The sequence below is a fragment of the Oncorhynchus clarkii genome, chromosome 7, assembly GCF_045791955.1.
Source record: "Oncorhynchus clarkii lewisi isolate Uvic-CL-2024 chromosome 7, UVic_Ocla_1.0, whole genome shotgun sequence".
Taxonomy (NCBI): Eukaryota; Metazoa; Chordata; class Actinopteri; order Salmoniformes; family Salmonidae; genus Oncorhynchus; species Oncorhynchus clarkii.
Window position 1 is genome coordinate 57290984 of NC_092153.1, and position 27328 is coordinate 57318311.

At 40.3% G+C, this 27328-nt stretch overlaps 1 protein-coding gene across 2 annotated transcripts in view; it reads left to right on the forward strand.

Moving 5' to 3' along the window:
- The first annotated feature begins 16458 nt into the window (after positions 1–16458).
- LOC139413534 (receptor tyrosine-protein kinase erbB-3-like) overlaps positions 16459–27328 on the forward strand; it is a 38505-nt gene continuing 27635 nt past the window's right edge. For both annotated transcript variants that reach the window (XM_071161033.1, XM_071161034.1), the window contains exons 1-2: positions 16459–16841; positions 25076–25230. In XM_071161033.1, coding sequence (XP_071017134.1) covers positions 16763–16841; positions 25076–25230 — 234 coding nt within the window. In that variant the 5' untranslated portion in view covers positions 16459–16762. The remainder of the gene's footprint in view (positions 16842–25075; positions 25231–27328) is intronic.

Consider the following 27328-nt stretch of genomic DNA (forward strand, 5'->3'; position numbering starts at 1 on the left):
AGAAGTGTTGTCTTAAGAAAGAGAAACTCCTGGGGATAGGGACTGACAATGCCTCTGTTATGACAGGGATTAACAATGGGGTCCATAAAGTGCTGAAGGAGGATTATGGCCTCAAATATCTGATTCTTATTCACTGTGTGTTCCACTCTCTGCAGCTTGCTGTAAGTCATGCTTCCAATGACACCATCCCCCGTAGTGTGGAGTACTTGGTACGAGTGACTTATAACTGGTTTTCAGTGTCTCCAAAGTACAGGGAGGCCTACAAGGCCATATATGAGACCCTCAACTGTGGGGGGAAACCTTTACAGATAACCAAGGTGTGTGCCACATGTTGGCTCTCCATCGCTGGGTGAGGTACAGTAGTGCTGGGTGAGGTACAGTTGGCAATCAAGGCTTTTGAGGGAGAGCAAGTAGATCCTCTTAAGCTACTTGACAGCTTGGTTAGCCTGATCAAGTCTGTGAGCAGCAGGATGCTGAATCCACTAGCAAATGTTGATGTCCTCAAAGGGCCAATAAGAAGCATTGTAGTACATGTCAGTTTTCAATGTGGAGGAAACTCTAAAGCACAATAAGAGCCCTGGAGAAATATAAAAATTGCCAAACTCCGTGGCTACTCCCCTGCAGAGATAGACAAGATTCATCTTAGTAAATGGAATGAGACAAAAAAAAACACACTGGGCTTCTGGAGTGAGATTTGGAAGTTCAGGGATGCAGCTGATATCAACGCGTTTCAAGAACTTGCCATGGCTGCTGTGTCTGTGTTGGATGAGCTGCACTACCTGAGCCACTTGTGTGGGTTGTAGACTCTGTCTCATGCTACCACTAGAGTTTAAGCACCGCCAGCATTCAAACGTGACCAAAACATCAGCCAGAAAGCATAGGAACTGAGAAGTGGTCTGTGGTCACCACCTGCAGAACCATTCCTTTATTGTGTCTTGCTAAATGCCTATAATTTCCACCTGTTGTCTATTCCATTTGCACAACAGCATGTGAATTTTATTGTCAATCAGTGTTGCTTCCTAAGTGGATAGTTTGATTTCACAGAAGTGTGATTGACTTGGAGTTACATTGTGTTGTTTAAGTGTTCCCTTTATTTTTTTGAGCAGTGTATTATTACCGATATAGACATCTGTAGTGCGGACAAAACATTTTTGTCCAGCATCTCCACTTTGACAAAAAAGGTAGTTGTATAATTGAGAACAGCATCTTGCAGAATTCAATAGTTGGGGCAGCAGGTAGCCTAGTGGTTAGAGTGTCAGGCCGATAACCGAAAGGTTACTGTATAGAATACCTGAGCTGACAAGGTAAAAAGCTGTGGTTCTTACCCTGAACAAGGCAGTTAACCCTTGTTTCCTGGTAGGCTGTCATTGTAACTAAGAATTAGTTCTTAACTGACTTGCCTAGTTAAATAAATGTAAAAAATATATATATTTGTTTCTCTGTGATTGTCATTGTAATGGAATCCTGAAAGAACACAACCCTGTCCTCAAACATTTACATCTAAAGGTGCAAAGTGATAAGAAAAGACACAAACATCCACCTCAATAATAATATATGTTTCTCTTGAACAAATAACATGAAAAACAACCATTTTGTGCAGTATTAATTAACCATCCTTACTATCCATTTAATGTAAATTTACCAGTAACTGCAGACTTAACATCACCATGAAGAAAAACGATGCACAATACATTAATTGGGTACATTGAGACATCAGATGTTTTGTGATGTGATGATGTGTCTCAGTTGGTCGTGCATGGTGCTTGAATGCTAGGGTTGTGGGTTTGATGCCCACGGGACCAGTAAGAAAAAGTATGAATATGTATGCACTCACTACTGTAAACTGCTCTGGAAACTGGAAAACATATATCAAGCAAGTATTTTTATATTCCACAAGTGTTATCAGATTAGCTTTATTGTACTGATAATTATCAGACAAATGCTGGTAAACACTCAAATACATTGTTTACATTTTTGACAAAAGACCAATATAGACTTCCTGCCGCTATGTGTGTGCCTATGTCTGATGTACAATTCATCACGCCAAAATCATTTGTTTTGCATTATCAGTTTGTATGCTTCAATAAGGATTTGATATATTTTGCCATTACCAGCACACCTATAAGGCATGATATGCCCATGCTTAAAGTTTTACAACCTAGTGTTTAGGTGATTGACTATTGCGAATTTCTCCCATTATGCTACCATTGCTGTTTTTCCCACTGGCAAATATGGTCAGATTTTTTTCCGACTGTATTGCTTATTCTTGAATGCAGCGTGTGTCAAAGTTGGAGGTAAGTGAAGATGCGAGCACGCAATATTACCAAAAATACCGACAAATATCAAACAACAGGCCATAGTGAGACATAATTCTATTTGTGTATGTATATTATTTTGTTTCATAGATGTACTGGCTTGTAGCTGGCTCTAACATCACATGCATTTATGTACAATTGAATGGGGGTGTATTGCCATGACGATGGCACGATGCTCTCGCTGTCTGCTTGCTTCTCGTGATGAAACATTTCCCTTTGGGAAATAATTTTCATACTTTGACACATTCATTTGAAAAATAAAAGCGAGATGAGCTTATTGGTCAGCATTTCTCATCTCTTGAAAAGTAGGCTAACATGCTCCTTGCTATTTTTGCTAACAGCCAAGAAGCCACCTAGGTGTAAATGGTATCCATCCTGAATAGGCTTGGCTATAGGCTTTATCACTTGTAGACTTGAATCATATAGGCAAAATCAGGAGGATGGATAATGTTGCTATATGAAGATAGTCTACTAGGCTAATGGTGTGAAAAAGTACCTAAATGTCATACTTGAGTAAAAGTAAAGATACTTTAATAGAAAATGACTCAAGTAAAAGTGAAAGTCACCCAGTACAATACTACTTGAGTAAACGTCTAAAAGTATTTGGTTTTAAATATACTTAAGTATCAAAAGTAAATGTAATTGCTAAAATATACTTAAGTATCAAAATTCCTTATTAAACAAACCAGAGGGCAAGTTTTTCTTGTTTTTAATTTATTTACGGATAGCCAGGGGCACACTCCAACACTCAGACAGTTTACAATCAAAGCATTTGTGTTTAGTGAATTCGCCAGATCAGAGGCACCAGGGACAGGGCCATAGAGATCCTATTCTAATTCCACATTTTATGGACAAGACAACATGCAGGGCAATGACAGCCAATGCTCACTTCTCCCTCTGGATTAAAAAAATGAAATACACAGCAATTATAATATAAATTCACCAATTATGCTATTCTTGATGACATCATATGTAGGGAGGGTATTAATCTAAAGACAAAGACAGTCCAAAATAAACATGCAGCCTCAAGGAAAGCTGCTGGGTCACTCCACGAGTAAGTGCCTTTTTGCGTCCCTTTGATATTTTAAGTAGAAATTGTTTACAAATATTACATTTGAGAAGCCTGGTATATTACATGAAGTTGTCTTTTGCATAGAACACATTCAATAAATTAGATTTTATATTAATAAAGACTTGCTAAAGTGCCAAAATTCAGCATCCTCTGTGACTTTTAGGAAGATTTTAACCCACTTAATCACAATAGTTATCCATGTTTTCACTATCATTGTTAAGGCCTATTTATTTTGTTGATTTGACAAAGTCATTTCTGAAGATTTATTTATTTCATGTGATTAGTGATTCATTTTACGGTAAAAAAAAAAAACACAAAAAAAAATGTAAAGGTCAAACCTGTTAATGCAAAATTAACTCTTGTTTTATTCCTTCTATTCCTTTAAAATCGTTTTTTCAAAAAGAAACATTGAACATCTAATAGTCAAATCATAATGTTAAAACAGGTGAGCTGGTTCTACTCCTTTGGCCGTTTTGTGGTGAAAAACTGAGCGTGTAGAGTGCATAACACGTCAACTGTTACCCATAGATGTTAAGCTTCCATTCAATTGCCTCTCCCTGTTGCACACACCAAGTTTCCTTCCCCCTGTCACAAGGGGATTCATGGATGATTGAAGATGAAATAGTCAACTCTTTTGTTACCTTATTTGGCACTTACTATGGTCCTTTGTTATTCAATTTTTTTTTTATAGGAATATATGATCTTTATGACAGAATATAAAAATGAGGTGAAATAAATAAAAAGAGAGAGAGAGACTGTCTCTAGCTGTCTGTCTCTGTGTCTTTGTGAGATAAAGCCAATTAAAGATCTTCAATAACTTGCAAAGTGGGAGTGTGTGTTTGTGATTTCAAATCTGCCTGGTTGGGAAATGTGTGTTGGATTCTGATGTACTGTGTTTGATTCTGCTTTATCTTTGTCTCTATTGATCCATCAAAAAAGTTGAGTTTATTTTGTCTTTCCTCCTCTGCATACACAGTACATCAACCTGATCTACATTGGTTACCCTGGTGAAAAGTTTAACATTTAATAAATGTATTTGCTTCTCTCAGCCCTCCCTACTGAACGCCAGTCAGCCATTTGCTGGGAGCTGCCATCAAATCCTAACCCAATCCAGAGCACTCTCAGAACCATGGGAGGAGAGGAAAGCCAAGCTGTCACCATCATGAGGAATATTTTTGGGAATCTGCTAAAGAGTCTTATAGGGAATATTGGTATGTACTCACAGACACACAGTACAGACTCACAAACTCTCACACACTCCCCCTTTCTCTTGCACACAGGCATACATGATAAGAGGACACCTAAATCTATTTCAATGAACGGTTTACACTAAAGTCCAAGTTCTCCACTTACTGTACCTCATCTTTGAATCGGGTTCTCTGTCAGGTGTATGGAATATGGAATGGCCCATACTGTGCCGAATGTTAGTTTACAATAAGGCTGTAGTGTTACTACTGTAGTGTGCTCCTCCCCACAGGGTTTAATGTGGAGACAGTGGATTACAAGAACATCCGCTTCATTTTATGAGACGTGGACGGCCAGAACAAGATCCGCCCACTCTGGAGACGCTACTTCCAGAACACACAGGGTGAGCTACATTCAAACATCCATTCACTGAAGTATTGTGATGAGCCTTAGGTTCAACTTTGGCAATGACATTCCCCCTATGAACCCTTCATCTCTCTCTCTCTTTCTCTTGCTTTGTCTTTCTCGCTCTCAATCTGTCACGTTCTGACCATCGTTCGTATGTGTTTTCCTTGTTTTAGTGTTGGTCAGGACGTGAGCTGGGTGGGCATTCTATGTTGTGTGTCTGGTTTGTCTAGTTCTATGTTTGGCCTGATATGGTTCTCAATCAGAGGCAGGTGTTAGTCATTGTCTCTGATTGGGAACCATATTTAGGTAGCCTGTTTTGTGTTGGGTTTTGTGGGTGATTGTTCCTGTCTCTGTGTTTGCACCAGATAGGACTGTTTAGGTTTTCACACATTTATTGTTTTGTTAGTTATTTCATGTATAGTTCCTTTATTAAAGAACATGAATAACCACCACGCTGCATTTTGGTCCGCCTCTCCTTCACCACAGGAAAACCCTTACACAATCCTCTCTCTCAGGTCTGATCTTGGTGGTGGACAGTAATGACAGGGAGCGAGTCAATCAATCAAATGTATTTATAAAACCCTTCTTACATCAGCTGATGTCACAAAGTGCTGTACCGAAACCTAGCCTAAAACCCCAAACAGAACATGGCCAAGATGTTCAAATGTTCATAGATGACCAGCAGGGTCAAATAATTATAATCACAGTGGTTGTCGAGGGTGCAACAGGTCAGCACCTCCGGAGTAAATGTCAGTTGGTATTTCATAGCCGATCATTCAGAGTATCTCTACCGGGTCCTGCTGTCTCTAGAGAGTTGAAAACAGCAGGTCTGGGACAGGTAGAACGTCCGGTGAACAGGTCAGAGTTCCATAGCTGCAGACAGTATAGTTGAAACTGGAGCAGCAGCACGGCCAGGTGGACTGGGGACAGCAAGGAGTCATCAGGCCAGGTAGTCCTGAGGCATGGTCCTAGGGCTCAAGTCCTCTGAGAGAGAGAAAGAGAATTAGAGAGAGCATACTTAAATTCACACAGGACACTGGGTAAGACAGGAGAAATACTCCAGATATAACAGACTGACCCTAGCCCCCCGACACATAAACTACTGCAGCATAAATACTGGAGGCTGAGACAGGACGGCTGGGAGACACGAGGACAGATGCAGAGCCTTGTTCTGACGCCATTAAAAGGTAATTTACCACCTTCACAAGTGCAGTCTCAGTGCTATGATGGGGTCTAAAACCAGACTGAAGCTTTTCGTATACATTGTTTTTATTCAGGAAGCCAGTGAGTTGCTGTGCAACAGCTTTTTCAAAACATTTTGAGATGAATGGGAGATTCGATATTGGCCGATAATTTTTTATATTTTCTGGGTCAAGGTTTTGCTTTTTCAAGAGTGGCTTTATTACTGCCACTTTTAGTGAGTTTGGTACACATCCGGTGGATAGAGAGACATTTATTATGTTCAACATAGGAGGGCCAAGCACAGGAAGCAGCTCTTTCAGTAGTTTAGTTGGAATAGGGTCCAGTATGCAGCTTGAAGGTTTAGAGGCCATGATTATTTTCATCAATGTGTCAAGAGATATAGTACTGATAAACTTGAGTGTCTCCCTTGATCCTAGGTCCTGGCAGAGTTGTGCAGTCTCAGGACAGCTGAGCTTCGGAGGAATACGCAGATTTAAAGAGGAATCTGTAATTTTTTCCTCCAAAGAGGTTCATGAATTTATCACTGCTGAAGTGAAAGCCATCCTCTCTTGGGGAATGCTGCTTTTTAGTTAGCTTTGCGACAGTATCAAAAATGTATTTGGGATTGTTCTTATTTTCCTCAATTAAGTTGGAAAAATAGGATGATCGAGCAGCAGTGAGGGCTCTTCGATACTGCACGGTACTGTCTTTCCAAGCTAGTCGTAAGATTTCCAGTTTGGTGTAGCTCCGTTTAAATTTTCTGGAAGCTTGCTTCAGAGCTCGGGTATTTTCTGTATACCAGGGAGCTAGCTAGTTTCTTATGACAAATGTTTTTACTTTTTAGGGGTGCGACTGCATCTACGGTATTGCGCAAGGTTAAATTGAGTTCCTCAGTTAGGTGGTTAACTGATTTTTGAACGCTGACATCCTTGGGTAGGCGGAGGGAGTCTGGAAGGGCATCTAGGAATCTTTGGGTTGTCCTAGAATTTATAGCACAACTTTTGATGATACTTGGTTGGGGTCTGAGCAGATGATTTGTTGCGATTGCAAACGTAATAAAATGGTGGTCCGATAGTCCAGGATTATGAGGAAAAACATTAAGATCCACAACATTTATTCCACGGGACAAAACTAGGTCCAGAGTATGACTGTGGCAGTGAGTAGGTCCGGAGTCATGTTGGACAAAACCCACTGAGTCGATGATGGCTCCGAAAGCCTTTTGGAGTGGGTCTGTGGACTTTTCCATGTGAATATTAAAGTCACCCAAAATTTGTATATTATCTGCCATGACCACAAGGTCCGATAAGAATTCAGGGAACTCAGTGAGGAACACTGTATATGGACCATGAGGCCTGTAAACAGTAGCTATAAAAAGTGATTGAGTAGGCTGCATAGATTTCATGGCTAGAAGCTCAAAAGATGAAAATGTATTTTTTTTTTTGTAAATTGAAATTTGCTATAGTAAATGTTAGCAACACCTCCGCCTTTGTGGGATGCGGAGGGGATATGGTCACTAGTGTAACCAGGAGGTGAGGCCTCATTTAATAACCTGTTGAATCTAGGGGGCACTATTTTCATTTTTGGAAAAATAACGTTCCCAAAGTAAACGGGCTGTTTTGTCAGGACAAGATGCTAGAATATTATTGACTGCTTAGGATAGAAAACACTAAAGTTTCCAAAACTGTACAAATATTGTCTGTGAGTATAACAGAACTGATATTGCAGGCGAAAGCTTGAGAAAAATCCAATCAGGAAGGGACTCTTATTTAGAAAGCTCTGCGTTCCTATGCATCCCTATTGAGCAGTGAATGAGATATCAACCAGATTCCTTTTTCTATGGCTTCCCTAATGTGTCTAGTGTCACAATACATAGTTTCAGGCTTTTATTTTGAAAAATGAGCCTGAACGTCAACATTGTGTCAGTGGTCATTGTGTCAGTGGTCAGCTGGAGGCTCTCAGAGTGTTTTGTGCGTAAAAGACAAATGCGGCCATTGTTTTCTCTCTTTCCTCTCTTTCCTACTAAGAAGCCACCTGTCCCCGTTGATATATTATCAAATAGATATTTGAGGATTGATTATAACCAACGCTTGCCATGTTTCTGTCGATATTATGGAGCTAATTTGGAATATTTTTTGGCGTTGTCGTGACCGCAATTTCCGCAATTCAGCCAAACGTGAAGAACTAACGGAGTTATTTCGGCTACAAAAATAATATTTTGGGAAAAAAGGAACATTTGCTATCTAACTGGGAGTCTCGTGAGTGAAAACATCCGAAGCTCATCAAAGGTAAACGATTTAATTTGATTGCTTTTCTGATTTTCGTGACCAGGTTGCTAGGCATAATGCTATGCTAGGCTATCGATAAACTTACACAAATGCTTGTCTTGCTTTGGCTGTAAAGCATAATTTCCAAATCTGAGATGACAGGGTGATTAACAAAAGGCTAAGCTGTGTTTCAATATATTTCACTTGTGATTTCATGAATATGAATATTTTCTAGTAATATTTATGTCCGTTGCGTTATGCTAATTAGTGTCAGTTGATGACAATTCTCCCGGATCCGGGATGGGTAGATCCAAGATTACCACAGTAAATTCATCAGGCTTAAGCCATGTTTCAGTCAGGCCAATCACATCAAGATTATGATCAGTGATTAGTTCATTGACTATAACTGCCTTGGAAGTGAGGGATCTAACATTAAGTAGCCCTATTTTGAGATGTGAGGTATCACAATCTCTTTCAATAATGGCAGGAATGGAGGAGGTCTTTATTCCAGTGAGATTGCTAAGGCGAACACCGCCATGTTTAGTTTTGCCCAACCTAGGTCGAGGCACAGACACGGTCTCAATAGGGAAAGCTGAGCTGACTACACTGACTGTGCAAGTGGCAGACTACACTAAGCTGGCAGGCTGACAAACAGCCTGCTGCCTGGCTTGCACCCTATCTCCTTTACCCTAATCTTGGCACACAGAAACTAATCAGCTACTCGATTTTGGAACATTTTAATGAAAGATTACCTTAATGCAAACTAGAAAATTTAACTCAACCCATCAATCACCCCATTGTCCCCATAACTGTCATGACTGTGGGGTCAACATGTCTGCTTTTGCTAACATTTTACCTTTGACCCCTGACAGAACCTTCCCAATGCCATGAACGCGGCTGAGATCACAGACAAGATGGGCCTGCACTCCCTGCGCAACCGTAATTGGTACATCCAGGCCACATGCACCACCAGTGGGTACAGCCTCTACAAGGGACTGAACTGGCTGGCCAACCAACTGAAGAACAAGAAGTGAGAAGCGGGAGAGGTACTAGGTGAACCGGGGGGGGGGGGGGGGGGGGGGGGGGGGGGGGGGTTGGGTTCGTTGCTTTTTGTTAAGGTTTCGGCCATTGTTTATTTTTTTTCAATGTGCTGTGAAAGCAACCAGGAAGTGAATGCCTCCTCAGCCTTGTAGTTGTTCAACTTTTGTAGTTTTATTAATTGTTATCCAATGTGTAAATGGTAGCAATGGTCTTCAAGCGCGGAAACGATAAGGAAGCAATGCGGAAGTGGCCGTCACTTTCACAGGGTATTGAGTGGATGGTGGTTTGTTGGATGATGAGGATTTGAGTGATTACTGACTCTCTTATTGTCATGCCCTGATTTGTTGTTTTCTGTCTGTCTGTGCCAGTTTGTCTTGTTTGTCAAGTCAACCAGCGTTTTTGTTCTCAGCTCCTGCTTTTCCCAGTCTCCCTTTTTCTCGCCCTCCTGGTTTTGACCCTTGCCGGTCCCGAATCTGAGCCTGCTTACCTGACCATGAGCCTGCCTGCCATCCTGTACCTTTGCCCCACCACTCTGGATTATTGACCCCAGCCTGCCTTGACCTTTTGTTTGCCTGCCCCTGTTGCCGTAATAAACATTGTTACTTCAACACAGTCTGCTTTTGGGTCTTACCTGAAATGTCATACTTATGCCATATGCTCATTACTCATAGGCTACATGCATACGAACAAACACAAATGTACACAACCAAACCCACGTCTGCTGTTCCTGTGTCGAGCTCCTGACAATGGGTGAGATGAATATTAGTATAGATACAGTATTGAAACAAAATGTGACTCAAACATGCATTCCTTGAATGTGTTTTTGAATGTTTCTGTGTCGCTTTGACTTTCCATCTGTAAGCTCTTTTTGATCCAGTTGACGTGGTTTGTCTTTCTCTTCGTGTCCTCCTCTCTCCCTTCCTGTGGAGTAACAGAGGATTTTCTCCACTTAAACAGGGTTTTTATTCACTTCACTCATACCTTGTATCGATTGTTATAAGCTTTTTGTTCCTTTTTCTTTTGTGAGCAACAGTGTTGCACTTTGTGTGTGTGTGTGTGCAAGTATGTATCTTTGAGAGTGTATATGTGTTGTATGAGAATGTGTGTGTGTGCTGGCATGTGTTTGATTTGCCAGGTAAGAAGGCGGTGTATGTGGATTTATGCAACAAATATAACAAAACTTCTCTAATCATGACATCACATGCTTGTAATTAGCTGTCTGAAACTTCTTGTCACTGCCTCATTGGGTCACACACTCTATTCTGTTCCCTTAAGTAGTAACCTGTGTTGTGCTGTATTTGTTTGACATATAGTGATAGATTGCCATGGGCTCCTAGTAACCAGAACCAGAAGATAATGCCTTCTTTCCTGCCTTCGCTCCCTTGTAATATGAGAAATCAGTCTGAGATAGGTCTTGTAGTTGTCCTCCCATGTTTCCACTGTGATCAGGTGAATATACAGTTCCTTATGGGCTTGTGGACTTTATCATTGGTCTCTTCTAACCTGCCTAATGGTGCTAGCACTGCATGGCCCAACTGCACTGATTTCTGTGTAATAGATGGTCACAATAGATAGCTGGATGCTTATATTGCCAAAAGTTCAAATGCAGCTGCTCTCACACTCAAGAGTGTGTTCCATAACTGGATAAAGAGATGCATCACTGCTGAGTCTCTTTTAGCCAAGTGGTGAGATGTGTGATGTCAGTATTGGAAATTATGTGCAACTGTGATGTCCTGCAGTTTGACTCAGACACTTATACACAAAGATGTGCACACCTCTCCTCACTAACACAAGCTGCTACTGCCTGCCTTCCCTAGTTAGGAGTCACAAACTGCATCATATTGCTCCTACTTGAGTTCCTTTTGTCTGTGTTGAGTTGGATCAGAGGAAGATATAATTGTCTAAGTTGATAGGTGACTGAATATGAATATGATGTTTGTTGATGTATGTATTCATGACTGTGTCAATTTATTTGACATGCTCATTTTAATATATTTAATTATTTACACAGTTTGTTACTTACAAATAAGCAGGGTGAAACCATTTATCTTTGTATTTTTCAGGAGTTGTATTCTATTTGACCTGTCAGATACAGTATGTTGTTAACACCTAAAGCAAATGACAGTATAAATGGAATGCACTGAGAATATTCATGGCATTACTAGAACAATACCTGACCTCAAACCTCCCTCTGATTGTATTCTGTCAAGACTCAACACATCAAACACTCTGATTTAGTTGCTTGTCCAGATGTAAGTCATTCTACCACCACTGATACCAGCAGAACTGAGGTTACTGTCTTTTTGGTGAGTGTTGTAATATGGAACAATATTAAATCATATGCAAACCAAACAGTCCAGTATTCACATGCATACAGCATCTGTTACTTGTTTGTGTTGAATAATTTGAGTTTTGTTGCCTTATATATAACCATTCTACAGTTTTTATATACCTTCTATGAAATGTTTTGTTTTTTGCTCCTTAATGCAAAATTGGTCAACAAGGGGGTTCTGTCTTCTGTCTTCCTTTGGGTTCCTGTGTTTGAGGAGTGTGCTTGGTTCATTTCTAGTAGTTGGTTTTTGGGGTACTGTAAAGTTTGTCATCAGAAGGAGACCAAGGTGCAGCGTTGTAGGCGTACATTCTTTTATTTAAATGTTCCAAGAAAAAAATAAACTATACAAAGAACGAAAAGCTTCGTCGTGCAAACTCTTTGCACTCAAACAAAGACAAGATCCCACACTGAAGGAGGGAAAAAGGTCTGCCTAAGTATGATCCCTAATCAGAGACAATGAAAGACAGCTGCCTCTGATTGAGAACCACACTCGACCAAACACAAAGAAATAGAGTACATAGAATGCCCACCCCAAATCACACCCTGACCTAACCAAATAGTAATCACCCCCCACTCCCTACGCTGATCCCTCCACTTCTGTGGATACGGACCGTGAATCGTCGCCGGAGACTCCGGACCGTGAATCGTCGCCGGAGGAACCGGACCGTGGATCGTCGCCAGAGGCTCCGAACTGGGAACCACCGCCGGAGGCTCCGGACCGGGGATCGTCGCCGGAGGCTTTGTATGTGGAACAGGTCTCACCGGACTGAGGAGACGTACTGGCAGCCTAGTGAGTGGAGCTGCCACAACACATCCTGGCTGGATACTCACTTTAGCTCGGTGAGTGTGGAGAGCTGGCACAGGACACACTGGGCTATGACGGCGCACTGGAGGCATAGTGCGTAGAGCCTGCGCAGGATATGCTGGGCCGTGGAGGCACACTGGAGGTCTGGAGTGCAGAGCTGGCACAACGCGTCCTGGCTGAGCACGGCAAGTGCGGGGAGCTGGAACAGGCCGCACTGGGCTGTGCAGGCAAACTGGGGATACCGTGCATAGAGCTGGCGCAGGATATCCTGGGCAGAAGAGACGCACCGGAGGCCATGAGCGTTGAGCCGGCACAAACCGTCCTGGCTGAATGCCACTCTAGCACGGCAACTGTGGGGAGCTTGCACAGAGCGCACCGGGCTGTGGCTGCTGGGGACTGCGCACCGCATAACACGGTGCCTGACCAGTCACACGCTCCCCACGGTAAGCACAGGGAGTTGGCTCAGGTCTGAACCCTGACTCCATCAATCTCCCCGGCTGCCTCTCGTTCTTGCCTTGTTGCTCCAACTCCTCGTAACGTCGCCGTTCCGCTTTCACTGCCTCTATCTCCTCCTTCGGACGGCGATACTCCCCAGCCCTTGTCCAGGGTCCTGCTCCCTCCAGGATTTCCTCCCAGGTCCAGTCCTCCTGACCACGCTGCTTGGTCCATTGGTGGTGGGATCTTCTGTAACGTTTGTCATCGGAAAGAGACCAAGGTGCAGCGTGGTAGGCGTACATTCTTTTATTTAAATGTTCCACCTAGAAATAAACAATACAATGAATGAAAAACTTTGTCGTGCAAACTACATGCACTCAAACAAAGACAAGGTCCCACACTGAAGGAGGGAAAAAGGGCTGCCTAAGTATGATCCCCAATCAGAGACCATGAAAGACAGCTGCCTCTGGTTGGGAACCACACTCGGCCAAACACAAAGAAATAGAGAATATAGAATGCCCACCCCAAATCAAATAAAACGTCTCTCTCAGGGCGTGACAGGTACAAAAATGTGATGTTGTCTGTGAACATAAATTATGATAATCAATGGGAAATAGATGAATTACCTAGTGACTTATTGATGAATTATCAAGTATCTGGGGTGTCATGGACACCTTGTAAAGCTGTAAAGTGATGTAATAAAACAAAGGAAAATAGACAAATTTTCTCTATGACCTGTCTCATAGGCTCTGTGTGAACGTTACTGAAATATATCTGACAGATGTGGTGACAAATTCAACTGAAGTAGATGACATAATCAACAATCAGAGTATTATTGGCTATAGCCCTCTATCTGCACTAGATCCCAACTTCGGTTCTCCAGTAACCCCAACAGTTCACATTGTTATGGTAGCCCTGGACAAGCACAACCAATTCAACTAATCATCAGGCCCTCAATGAGTTGAATCAGGTATGTTCGTCCGGGGCAAAAATGTGTGCCGTTGGGGGTACTCAAGGACCAGAGTTGGGATACACTGGTATGGAGTGCTCCATCACATCTTACCTAGAGCCAGGACATAATCACGCTAAGTAATTTCTGTAATAAACCTGTGCATCTTTTCATGTTGGCCAACATTTCAAAAATGTTATTGCCATATGCATATGAAATGTTTCATTGCCTGGCCTAACATGAAGGCAACTTTAGTCTAGCTGAATGAAGATATTGTGAAACAACCTCTACATGCTTGTGTTTAACTGTCTATCTTTGTTTATTGTATTTGATCCCATACCTCACTGTTAACCAAGATGAAACAAGAGGTCCTTTTTCGAAATTATAAGATCTTTGAGAAGATCTTCCTGGTCGAACCTCTCGCTATAAAGAGATATTTACTATTCGTTTTTTAACATTGCATAACAACAGTAGGTTTATGGCAATGGCACAAATAAGAACATGTTGGGGTGTTTTGGGGGGGGGGGGGGGGCTCTACTAAGCTAACATATGGAATTGTTTCAAGATGATCATACCATGGATCATTTAACCATATGATTTGGAATTTTAGGAACCTTTTATGTATAAAAAAAAAGATTAAAAAAAAGATTTGATACAATATTGAATAAAATATTATAGCCCATAGAAACGCATTGATTAACACATTCATAAATGGCAAAAAAAACAGTTTAAAAAAAATCATAAGGGAGTGTCTGTCCTATTATCTAGGACATATAAGAAAGCTCAGGAATTATTTTTTTGGGACACATATTAAACCCCTTATTTTTGTTGGCACAAAACTACCTCCATACTTCTATTAATTTGTATGAGTTATGTTCAGATAAGTCCTGAGACACTTGTGGGGGTAGTAGAGCAAAATGGAGAACACCATCATGTTCGTGAGTCTTTTCTTTCCATGGAGTGGTCATTCGTTTGTAGCCCAAAATGTTCGGACACTACAGATGTTTTTGTGAGAAGACCAATTTTTGGGATGTCTCCTGGTCTGACAGACAGCTGTACCTCTGCCACTTTCCAGGCAGATGCATAAGGGTGACATTGGCGGATGTGAGACGCAGACCAATTTCTCTAGCTTAAACTAATGGATTTTGATAGGGATTTTTAAAATTATGTTCATTAGATTGACTCATGGGTGCGTCAATACACTCTTAAAGATTTCAATTAGTGCCTGTCTGTTCAGTCACTGACAAACACACTCACACAGACTGGAGTTACAGGCAGAGCCAGTTTCAAGAGAGCAGTTGTTAAGCTGGCTCATCCACTCAGTCTCTCTCCCTCAGTGTGTGTGTGTGTGTGTGTGTGTGTGTGTGTGTGTGTGTGTGTGTGAGAACTATTCTGAGTCATTGTTCAATCGACAACCATCATGATGACATATAGACAGTATATTCATATGCAGGTCCTCTACTAGGATAATCATCAGTTCATCACTGTCACAGAATACCAAAATTTAAATAGTTGAATTCATTTGATGTACTGAGAAAAACAGTGTTTCAGTGACGCACACGAGAGAATGCAAGAATGTTTTCCCCCTCTGTGCACGGGCTTGTAGGGGTTGAGAAGTAAATTTGACCCGTGGACAATGCTGTCATTCTGATAGCGCTGGTCCAGCCCCCTTCAAAGAAAGAGTGACCAGTCCACGCTACCTAGGTACAATTCCGCCATTCATGGAGAACAGCGTGGTTTGTCAGCAATGTAACTCAACAAGCAGACATTTATCAATGGTGGACTTACATTAGCCCCGCGATAAGCCAGGAATACCAAACGATGTTGAGTCAATTGTGTGTAGTGTTGTTAATCATCATTAATTGGTAGGGCTACAAGAATGTCTACAATTTATTTTTTCAAATACTTTATGTATATACTTATGGAAGGATATCCAAAAGACATTTCAGAAATCAGAAAGATGATACTAAAATGATTTGTATTTTGCATATTGACATGACCAATACGACTAATATAGGCGAATAAAAAAAACCTGATGAATAGGAAGTTTATTTACTCACAAAGATGGTTCAATAATGATCAATTCGGGACACTTCGATACAAGGTGATTTTCGTAGCAGGTTAGGAGACCAATTTCTCAACCTTAACCCCAGTCTCCTAACCTGTTATGTTAATTATCCTTGCCTGCTGCGTAAATTCTCCTAACCTGCTACGAAAGAGTCACTTCAGTATAGAAGTGGAGTGAAGAGCGTTTCCTTAAACAATTAGTTGCAAGTATTACGTTGTAGACTTGACGCAGACAGTTTTGGAGTAGCCTACAGACGGCGCATTTGTCTCTGGTTGGTTCAACGACAGTCTCTTGTCCAATCAGTGACTACTGATGATTTTACACATCAGAGAGGTTGAAAGATTGTAATCTCTGTGCCAAACCGATATACACTCGCTCTATCCTAGCCTATATTTTTGTCAATAGGCATACGAGTAGGCTTTTTACGTTTAGTTTTTCTGTAAATTAAATGAATGTTTTAATCCATTCGAATCTGCTGAGTAGTCTTCTGCTGCAAAGAGAACGTTCAAGATCGGGGACTCTTAAATCCGAATTTATTTACTTAGCCTGTTCTCTTTGAGATACGGTACATAGCAGGGGATACATGTTTACATTTAATTGATTTATTTGACTAACAATTCATGAGCAGGAGGAAACCGTGGAGGGTAGTCGATATTGTACATCTCTCCCAGCTCGTAATGTTTGATAAATTGTGTCAACTGTCGGAATGAGGGGACTCCGGAAGGTGCTCGCGCTATGCGTCGCGCTACCATGGCTCCAGCTCACCTGCGCTCAAACTCAAGAAGGTAAGTTTCGTGCCTCTATTGGGCTTGCCGTCAAATTGATTAGACTTTCTCTCAAGTCATTTCCTCTTTCCCCGACAGTGCCCACATTTCTGTTTAAAAAAACTATTATGAAAATGAGGAGTCATTTGGGAATTGGCCCAAAGTGTCTCATTTTGTGGCATACCTCATTTACGCCCCAATAAAGTTGCCTATTATTTTGTCAATAATCCCAATGTGGTTCGTGTTTTTTTAGGAGGGACCAATCCCACAGTTGTGTACATAAAATAGTCAATATGGCATCACTTGTCCTCACCTAAATCGTTGCTGTGAATCTGACCCTAGAGACAAAACCAGTTTCATATGTGCTGAACCTGTTTGCTGTGCGTTAGTCGACTTAAGTTAGCCGACATTCGAAACAGCGTGCTTGTATGTGTTTGTGTCAATTGTGTCTGTGTTATCGCTTGCCATGCAAGTCGTTAAGGAAAAGCAGCTCCTCCCTATAAATGTCTAAGAAAACAATGTTTACTTTCTGTTTTTCTGTGTCTTTCTCACTTTGCACCTCAAAAGTGTTCCTGGAAAATACTTTCAAATCTGTGCAGTGTATTCGCATGTTATTCATAGTGGGTCAGGTGTGAGTGTGTATAGCCTCCATGTCAGAGTGAGGTGTTGTGATTCGAATCACAAACAACCACGAACACTGGCTGAACTTTGCCTCTGTACTTATGTCATCCGGCTGTAGGTAAATAAGGTGGTGCATTGCAGGAGGAAAACCATGTAAACAACAGGTCAGGGCGCAGGTGATCCCCATCAGGTGACAGTCAATGGAAGATAATAGGCTGAAGTAAATAGACTCATACTGTACATGTCACACAACAGTACAAATATATTTCATATATATTTTGAAAAGCATCAAATCAATACTTTATTTCCTCTGCATAGCACACTATCCTTATTTCAATGTATTCGCTAGAGATCTATAACTCCTCATCAATATCTGGTAAACAATTCATTCATTGCTGGTAAATGTTGCATGGATCCATATTTTTTTTTACATGTTAATAAATTGTTTATTACACAATGGACCAGAGTTGAATCTGCATGTTAGAATACTCACACTTTATTTACTGAGGGACAGCTGGTCCTATATGTAACAGGTTGGCTCCAGTCAAATTGAATGAAATATAATTTGATTGATGGACTGGTTGATTAATTGTCCTATATGTGACCATGAGCACTGGTCAGGTAGTGGTTTGTTGTCTTAGCCATCGGGGATGTGGCACAGAGCGCAAGATTACAAGGCCCTGTGTGCCATAAACTCATATCAGGGTTCAGAGATAACGATAACTGCCATGTCATAAAAATATACCTATCACAACACTTTCTCGGGCATCTCTGAAGCTTGGATTTTCCTCAATCTCTTCAAGCTTGTTTTCTATCACCTGGAACTGTGTATGTATGTGTGTGTGTGTGTTTGTGTGCACGTATGTTTGTCTGTCTGTGTGTCTGTGTGTGTGTGTGTGTGTGTGTGTGTGTGTGTGTGTGTGTGTGTGTGTGTGTGTGTGTGTGAGGGTTGAGGGTTGACATTCCTGGCATGACTATTCTAATGCTCAGATGTTTGTGACTGTAGCATATTTATCTGAATCATTTAATTCTTGTTATATGACACAAATGTATTTTTAATGATTGATAATTTAGTGATTTCTGGTAAAGACCTTAATTGAATTATGATGCACACCCTTGTAGAAAATGCATTATTTTTGGTTAATAAAAAACAAACAATTTACCTGTTCAGGTTTTATAATACAGTTATACATCAGGATATTATTTTTGACGATATATCGCAATATTATTATTATTATTATTTAAATGGTTCCAATATGTATTTATAGCTTTGATTTAATTTCCTTCTTTGTAATTGCACAATAACTGCCCACACAAAACAATTTGTGCCTTACAGGTAATCCTCTCAGTGTTTACTGCTTCACTAGAGGGACACCTGTTCTTATTTACGGATACGTCACAAAAAAATGTTGTCGCACCGGTTAGTGAGGCATGTACTCTAGCATGTTATTGTGTAACCCCTGAACTTTTCAATGTGAACCTCTCAGTCAACACTAGTGTTCCCTTTGCAACACAGGTAGTTGTACCCCTTACAGTGAATATTTACCATTTTCATCTATCACAAATAATACCCTGCATCACTGATGCAATTTTCACCAGTATGTGGTACATTTTAACAACTCTTAGTACAAACCTCAAAATAGATAATCAAAAAGGCAGTTCTTTCAAAACTCTAAGTACAACACACAAAATCCTACACACACTTTTTCACCAAACTTAATCATCCAGAAATACATGTTTCACATTGTTCATATTAAGTCATTGTATTTTACAATGCAATGCTCATATTACTTTTGAGAACTACATAATTAAAATATATGTCTGTAAAGTATAAGCTTCTCACTGTAATCAGTGCCTGGAATCTGGTTCAGGTTATTAATCTACCTACCAGGGTGTTTACAAATAATACAGAAACAAGATCATCCACATGTATTGATCACATTTTTGCTAATACTGTAGGACTTTGTTCTAAAGCTATATCCGTACCCATTAGTTGCAGTGATCACAATATAGTGGCTATATCCAGGAAAGACAAAGTTCCGAAAGCTGGGCCTAAAATGATATTTAAGAGATTATACAAAAGGTTTTGCTGTGACTTATGTGGATGATGTTAAAAATCTTTGTTGGTCTGATGTGATTAATAAGGAGCATCTAGACGCTGCACTTGATGAATTTATAAAATGTATTCTTCCAATTATTAATAAACATGCACATGTTAAGAAACTGACTGTTAGAACTGTTAAGGCTCCATGGATTGATGAGGAATTTAAAAACTGTATGGTTGAAAGAGATGGGGCAAATGTAGTGGCTAATAAGTCTGGCTGCACATCTGACTGGCTGAATTACTGCAAATTGGGAAATGATGTGACTAAACTCAACAAAAATAATAATAAACTGTATTATGAAGCCAAGATCGATGATATAAAGAATGATGGAACCATTTGATGTTGCCAATTATTTTAATGATTATTTCATTGGCAAAGTGGGCAAACTTAGGCAGGACTTATGTATTAAAAACCAAATAATGAAAAAAAGCATTGCAAGTTGGAATTTTGTAGTTAGTGTGGGAGAGGTGGAAAAATTATTGTTATTGATCAATAATGACAAACCTCCTGGCATTGACAACTTAGACGGAAAGCTACTGAAAATGGTAACTGACTCTATAGCCACTCCTTTCTGTCATATTTTTTATCTGAGCTTGGAGGAAAGTGTTTGTCCTCAGGCCTGGAGGGAAGACCAATTCATTCCGCTACCCAAGAGTGGTAAAGCAGCCTTTACTGGTTCTAACTGCAGACCTATCAGCTTGCTGCCAGCTCTGAGCAAACTGTTGGAAAAAATTGTGTTTGACCAAATACAATGCTATTTCTCTGTTAACAAATTAACAACAGACTTTCAGAATGCTTATAGAGAAGGGCACTCAACATGTATTGCACTGACACAAATGTCTGATGATTGGTTGAAAGAAATTGATAATAACAAGATTGTGGGAGCTGTCCTGTTTGATTTCAGTGCAGCCTTTGACATTATTGACCATAACCTGTTGTTGAGAAAACGTATGTGTTATGGCTTTTCAACATCTGCCATATCTTGGGTTCAGAGCTATCTATCTAATAGAACAGAGGATTTTCTTTAATGGAAGCTTCTCTAATGTCAAACATGTAAAGTGTGGTGTACCGCAGGGCAGCTCTCTAGGCCCTCTACTCTTTTCTATTTTTCCAATGATCTGCAACTGGCAGTAAACAAAGCATGTGTGTCTATGTATGCTGATGATTCAACCATATACGCATCAGCAACCACAGCTAATGAAATCACTGAAACCCTTAACAAAAGGTTGCAGTCTGTTTTGGAAGGGGAGGCCAGTAGTAAACTGGTCCTGAACGTCTCTAAAACTAAGAGCATTGTATTTGGTACAAATCATTCCCTAAGTTCTGTAACTCAGCTGAATCTGGTAATGAATGGTGTGGCTGTTGAACAAGTTGAGAATACTAAATTACTTGGTTTTACCGTAGATTGTACCAGTACGGGAAAAAGTACAAAAGTGTATCCACTCACTACTGTAAGTCTTTCTGGAGAAGAGCGTCTGCTAATGACTAAAATGTAATTGTGATCTGTCATGGTTAAAACATAGATTCAATGGTTGTAAAGATAGGGAGAGGTCTGTCTGTAATAAAGAGATGCTCTGGTTTTATGACACCATACTCCAAAAAGCAAGTCCTGCAGGCTTTAGTTTTGTTTTATCTTGATTATGGTCCAGCCGCGTGGTCGAGTGCTGCAAGAAAATACGTAGTTAAGCTGCAGCTGCCCCAGAACAGAGCGGCATGTCTTGCTCGTCACTGTAATCAGAGGGCTAATATAAATACTATGCATGCCAGTCTCTCTTGGCTAAGAGTTGAGGAGAGACTGACTGCATCACTTCTTCTTTTTATAAGAAATATTAATATGTTGAAAATTCCAAATTGTTTGCATAGTCAACTTACACACAGCTCTGACACACACATTTACCCCACCAGATATGCCACCGGAGGTCATTTCACAGTCCGCAAATCCAGAACAAATTTGAGAAAGTGTACAGTTTTTATTGAGCTATTATTGCATGGAACTCCCTACCATCTCATATAGCTCAAATGAACAGCAAACCTGGTTTCAAAAAACAGATAAGCAACACCTCACGGCACAACACCTCACGGCACAATGCCTTTCCCCTATTTGACCTAGATAGTTTATGTGTATGTATTGATATGTAGGCTATGTGTGCCATTTGTAAATTGATGTAGTTCTGTCCTTGAGCTGTTCTTGTTTATTAATGTTCTGTATTATGTCATGTTTCATGTTTTCTGTGAACCAAAATTCCAAATACCAAACATAGAAAGTATGATATGTACTTGAATGTACTACTAAGATGATGACTATTATGTAACAAATCAAAGTTTTTTGGTCGCTTACAAAGATTAGCAGATGTTACAGCAGGTGTAGCGAAATGCTTGTTTTTCCAGCTCCTACAGTGCTGTAATACAATATCAATACAATACTCATTATATTTCATAGTAAATGTATATTTTTGGATCAGTGGTTGATTGATGAAAGATGTTTACAAACAAAATAAATGCACAATGAAAGGTTTTTAATTTAATACTGACTGCATTACAAGTTTTTAAAATTCAGCATATACTTGTGAAAATAGTACCAAAGTAATAAAAAACATACATAGACCTCTAAGGTATGCGGTAATCTCTTGGTGTCCTGAGCCAAGTTTCTGTTTACCTCATCCATCGTTTATATCACTTTATAAAACGTGTTTATCCCCTCCTCCCTCTTTTCTTTCTTGTCTTTCTTTTCTTCCCTTTTCTTTCCACTCCACTTTTTGAGTGTTAAAACATTGGAAACATGAATGAAAATTACAACTAAACCTAATCCAGGACTGAGTAATGTTTCTAGAGTGTTAGGCTACTGGCTATGGCAGTAATGTTTTCAAACGTGTTAGGTTACTGTCTATGACAGTAATGTTTTCAAACGTGTTAGGTTACTGTCTATGACAGTAATGTTTTCAAACGTGTTAGGTTACTGTCTATGACAGTAATGTTTTCTAACGTGTTAGGTTACTGTCTATGGAAGTAATGTTTTCTAGTGTGTTAGTTTACTATCTATGGCAGTAATGTTTTCTAACGTGTTAGTTTCCTGTCTATGGCAGTTTTCAAACGTGTTAGGTTACTGTCTATGACAGTAATGTTTTCAAACGTGTTAGGTTACTGTCTATGACAGTAATGTTTTCAAACGTGTTAGGTTACTGTCTATGACAGTAATGTTTTCTAACGTGTTAGGTTACTGTCTATGGAAGTAATGTTTTCTAACGTGTTAGTTTACTATCTATGGCAGTAATGTTTTCTAACGTGTTAGTTTACTATCTATGGCAGTAATGTTTTCAAACGTGTTAGGTTACTGTCTATGACTGTAATGTTTTCTAGCGTGTTAGGTTACTATCTATGGAAGTAATGTTTTCTAGCATGTTAGGTTACTGTCTATGGCAGTAATGTTTTCTAGCGTGTTAGGTTACTGTCTATGGCAGTAATGTTTCCAAGCATGTTAGGTTACTGTGTGTGAGTTTTCTGTGAACTCTTCCACCCCTCTCCATCTCTCTCTGTCTGCCATCTGCAAATACTGAAGTGTCTCAAGGCCAAGGGAACCCACCTAATCAGCCCATTCAGATTCTTCACTTCTCCAGCAATATTTGAACATGCATGTTGCTCTGCCTGTCTGTGTATTTGTGTGTGTGTGTTAATGTAAATTACTGTGATGGAACATTTTGTATGTGTGTTCTTTTTCATCTGATGTCCTGGTATACATGGATTCTTCATTTATTTGTGTTCAATTATTGTGCCTGCATACACATTAGTGTTTGTGTGGTGATTGTATACTTTCGTGATTGTGTGTGCCTGGGTGTACATGTGCAGGTGCACAGGACTATTTTTCAACAGGCAATTGAACTGGTTGAGTGTCAACAGCTTTAAGCCATCTACTGATAGCAGTGACCCAGCTCAGGCTTCTCCCAGCGCTTAACCTAGGTGGGGTAGTGATAACATGGTTCTCATTGAGAAATGTACACATAAGAACATAATTACAATCTAATGGGTTTCCAATGACCAAATGTGTATACATTGCACAAAGTCCATGGTCCAATTTGAGCTGAACAGAACTCCTACAGTACACTGTGCTTGACTGTAGCTTGTACACCTTGGATCTAGTTGGTGGTTCATTATATAATAATTTCTGATCCTTGTTTTTTACATGTTTATTATTCTCATGCAACCTCACAATGCGGGTTGCACATGTATGCAAATGCTGGGCTATAGCAAAAATGTGCAACCCTGTGGGTGTCCAGGACCAGGATAGAAGAGCACTGGTCTAATGTAGCACGCTGCTAAATTAGTGTTCAGGAATGTCCCTTGACCCTCTAACAAGGTAGAGTCAGTGTGCACTGTCTGGCTCTGTGTGTGTTCACATTCCTCCATACTAGAGTCAGCACCTGTGACCCCCCCCCCCCGCATACACCCTCTCTCTTTCTCTAACATCCATTCACAGGGAAATATTGTGATGAGCCTTAAGAAACTATAATTTCACTCTGGACCTAACACTATTTGAACCCCCGTCTCTCTCTCTCTCTCTCTCTCTCTCTCTCTCTCTCTCTCTCTCTCTCTCTCTCTCTCTCTCTCTCTCTCTCTCTCTCTCTCTCTCTCTCTCTCTCTCTCTCTCTCTCTCTCTCTCTCACAAACACAATAAAGTGTCTACTATCTCTGCTTTACTGCTTTATGATGTCTGGGCCTGCTCATTGGACTGCTCACACACTATGCTACTTTCTCCAGAATCACCTGCTAGCTTTTACTGATTGTTATTTCCTGTGTGAAGCGAATTAACTAGTACATGTTAACACACTCCTAGCACATGTCTGTGTGACTCCTCACAGTCTCCAGATTTAATGCTGAACATTTATTTCAGATAATTGTGAGAGCACAGGAACACAGCACATAGACAACATGTAAAAAGTGCAAATGGACTTGACAACATGGTCTATTTACAGTACCTCATGTTAGTTAAAGTTCAATGTCCCATCAAACCCAACACAGTATATCTTGTTCTTGGAGACATATCTGTCTGTGAATCTGTGAATAAATAACTTATTGATATATATATGGAAAAATATTAATGGAACAGCAACAGCAACTACAATTAAAAAACACATGTTATTATCCAGTTAGCCTCTCTTCCTTCCTCTCTCCCTCTTTCACTTTTTCTCTCTCTCTCTTTGGACATCTGGCTAAGATTTGATTAGCAAAACAGTCTCAGTTGCAATGACATTGAAAGGGAAAAGGACTGGACTCCTACAGTCCACAATTAACAAGGCCTTGTAGGTCTGCCCCAGAGACAGTCAGTCACTGTATTATATGTAGCACTAGCCTAAAGGGAATGAGAAGGAAATGTGAACAAGTTATTTATTATTCCTAGCACTAACATGTATTAGTCATAGTCAGATTTGACTGTAAGTTGTGACCTGATGTGTTACATCAAAACTACACATAGGCTAGAGTTAAAAATTGAAATCCTTAAAACTGAAGAACTGTCTTTACCCATCTTTCCCCCAGTGATATGCTCCGGCACCCAAAATGCACTAAGCGTGACAGGAAGTTCACAGACGCAGTACACGCTAATGAAGGAGATGTACAGTGGCTGTGAGATCGTCATGGGTAACCTGGAGATCACCATGATGGAACACTGGAGGGACTTCACCTTTCTTCAGGTGAGGGGATGAACAGGTGGATGAATGGCAACAGGATGTGTGTGTGTCTTGCACCAGGAGAATGTATCATCTACTCCAGTCAATAGAAGTCTATATATATAGTGCCAACACTAAACACACAATCAGACATGTCAGGCCACACTTCCCTCTGGGGCACAGAGAACAACACAGAGATTTTATCATTGTGTGTCTCTTGTGGATGATGTCACTGTCTCCTGTACACAATGAGTCCTCTTACATTCCCCTGTGAAACCTTTATCACTGTGGCGCGGCCATGGTAACTGATCACACAGCCATGGTAACTTAACACAAAGCCATGAAAACCAGTTAGTTATCCGTAAACAGAGCCATATACTGTATATGCCTCTGCCTGTAACTAGTTTCTGTCATGGCACAGGTATAGGATCTTAATTTGAGCCAGTTTGGTACAGCAGGAAAATTATCCTGCAGCAACAGGAAGTGTAAAATATTATGTGGATTATAATTAATGGACATTTTTGTGTAGGAGTTAATACATTCAAAAGCCTTTTTAAACCTCAAATACACTACAAGTTCTCCTGCAACAGGGTGATCAAATTAAGATCCCACATCTGTACTGTAGTTACCTAATGTTACGGCTGTCATGGTAACAATTGATGAGTGAGAGAGTAAGAGGGCTGTTGTGATGTTATAGTCAAAGTTGTTGAATTTTAGAATTAATATGTCAGGCTACCATACAGTACATGATCCGCTACATCAGGTATTCCCAAACTGGGGCATGCGTACGCAATGCCGTCGGAGATACACCAAATAAAAACGTGATTCATATTTTAAAAAATATGTATATAAAAATATATATATAATTCTTCACATTTTCAAACAGTACATTTATATTTTCCAATGGGGCTATACATTTGGGTGAGTTTTTTTTCTCGCCTGAGTAGCCTCATTTCACTACCAAAAATAAAATTAAACCATCTAGTGTTCAGTGAAATAACAACACAATGTCAAATACAGGTAGCCTAGTCAAATAATTAACATCCAATCACATTAACCGTTACTCTCTCACGGGAAACCTTCACTCTTGCGCAGACATTTAGAAACGAAACATGACAATTTAAAAAATAAGCCACATTAGTTTTTTGAGCGAGAATAAAGACTTTTGAGTAGTAAGACATGTATAAAAGCAACAGATACCATTAATAAGAAGGGGCTAGAAGCGTCTTATATGGTGAGCTACCAAGTCCCTAGGACAGGCAAGCCCCATACTATTGTGGAGGACTTCATTTTTCTTGTTGCCGCAGATATGGCTGGGACAATGCTGGGGGAAAAGGCCAAAAAACTATACAGACAATGCCATCAAACAACACTGTTTCACAACGCATCAGTGACATGGCAGGAGATGTTTTGAAACAATTACTGCTTCGCATACAAGCCAGTAAACTATATGCTTTACAGCTGGATGATTCAACAGATGTGGTGGTCCTGGCACAGCTCCTGGTATATGTCCATTACGTTTATGGGGGGTCAATTAAGGAATTATACCCTGATGAAGACAGCTTCTCTGTCGAAACGTTGATTATTAGGTTATTCAATTATTGCATCTGAGCTCCTAGAGTGTGCGGCTCTTCTTTAATTTTTAAGTGCCACCACCTCACCTAAAAAGGTGTACGTTTCTTTCGCCTCTGGGTCAATTAAGGAAGACATCTTCTTCTGCAAACCACTGAAAACCAGGACAACATGAGAGGATATTTTTTTAAGTACTGGACAGCTTTGTGACATCAAATGGACATTGGTGGTCAAGATGTGTTGGTATCTATACTGATGGCGCAAAAGCCATGACAGGGCGACATAGTGGAGTGGTAACTCGCGTGCAAGCAGTTGCTCCCGGCGCCACTTGGGTACACTGCAGCATCCACAGAGAGGCTCTTGCTGCCAAAGGAATGCCTGACAGCTTGAAAGATGTTTTTGACACTACAGTGAAAATTGTTAACTTTGTTAAAGCAAGGCCCCTGAACTCTTTCTCAACCATGTAACGCTTTTACATATGACAGAAGTGCCTGGTTATCAAGGGGCAAAGTATTGACACGTTTTTTTTTATCAAGAGATGAGCTAAAAC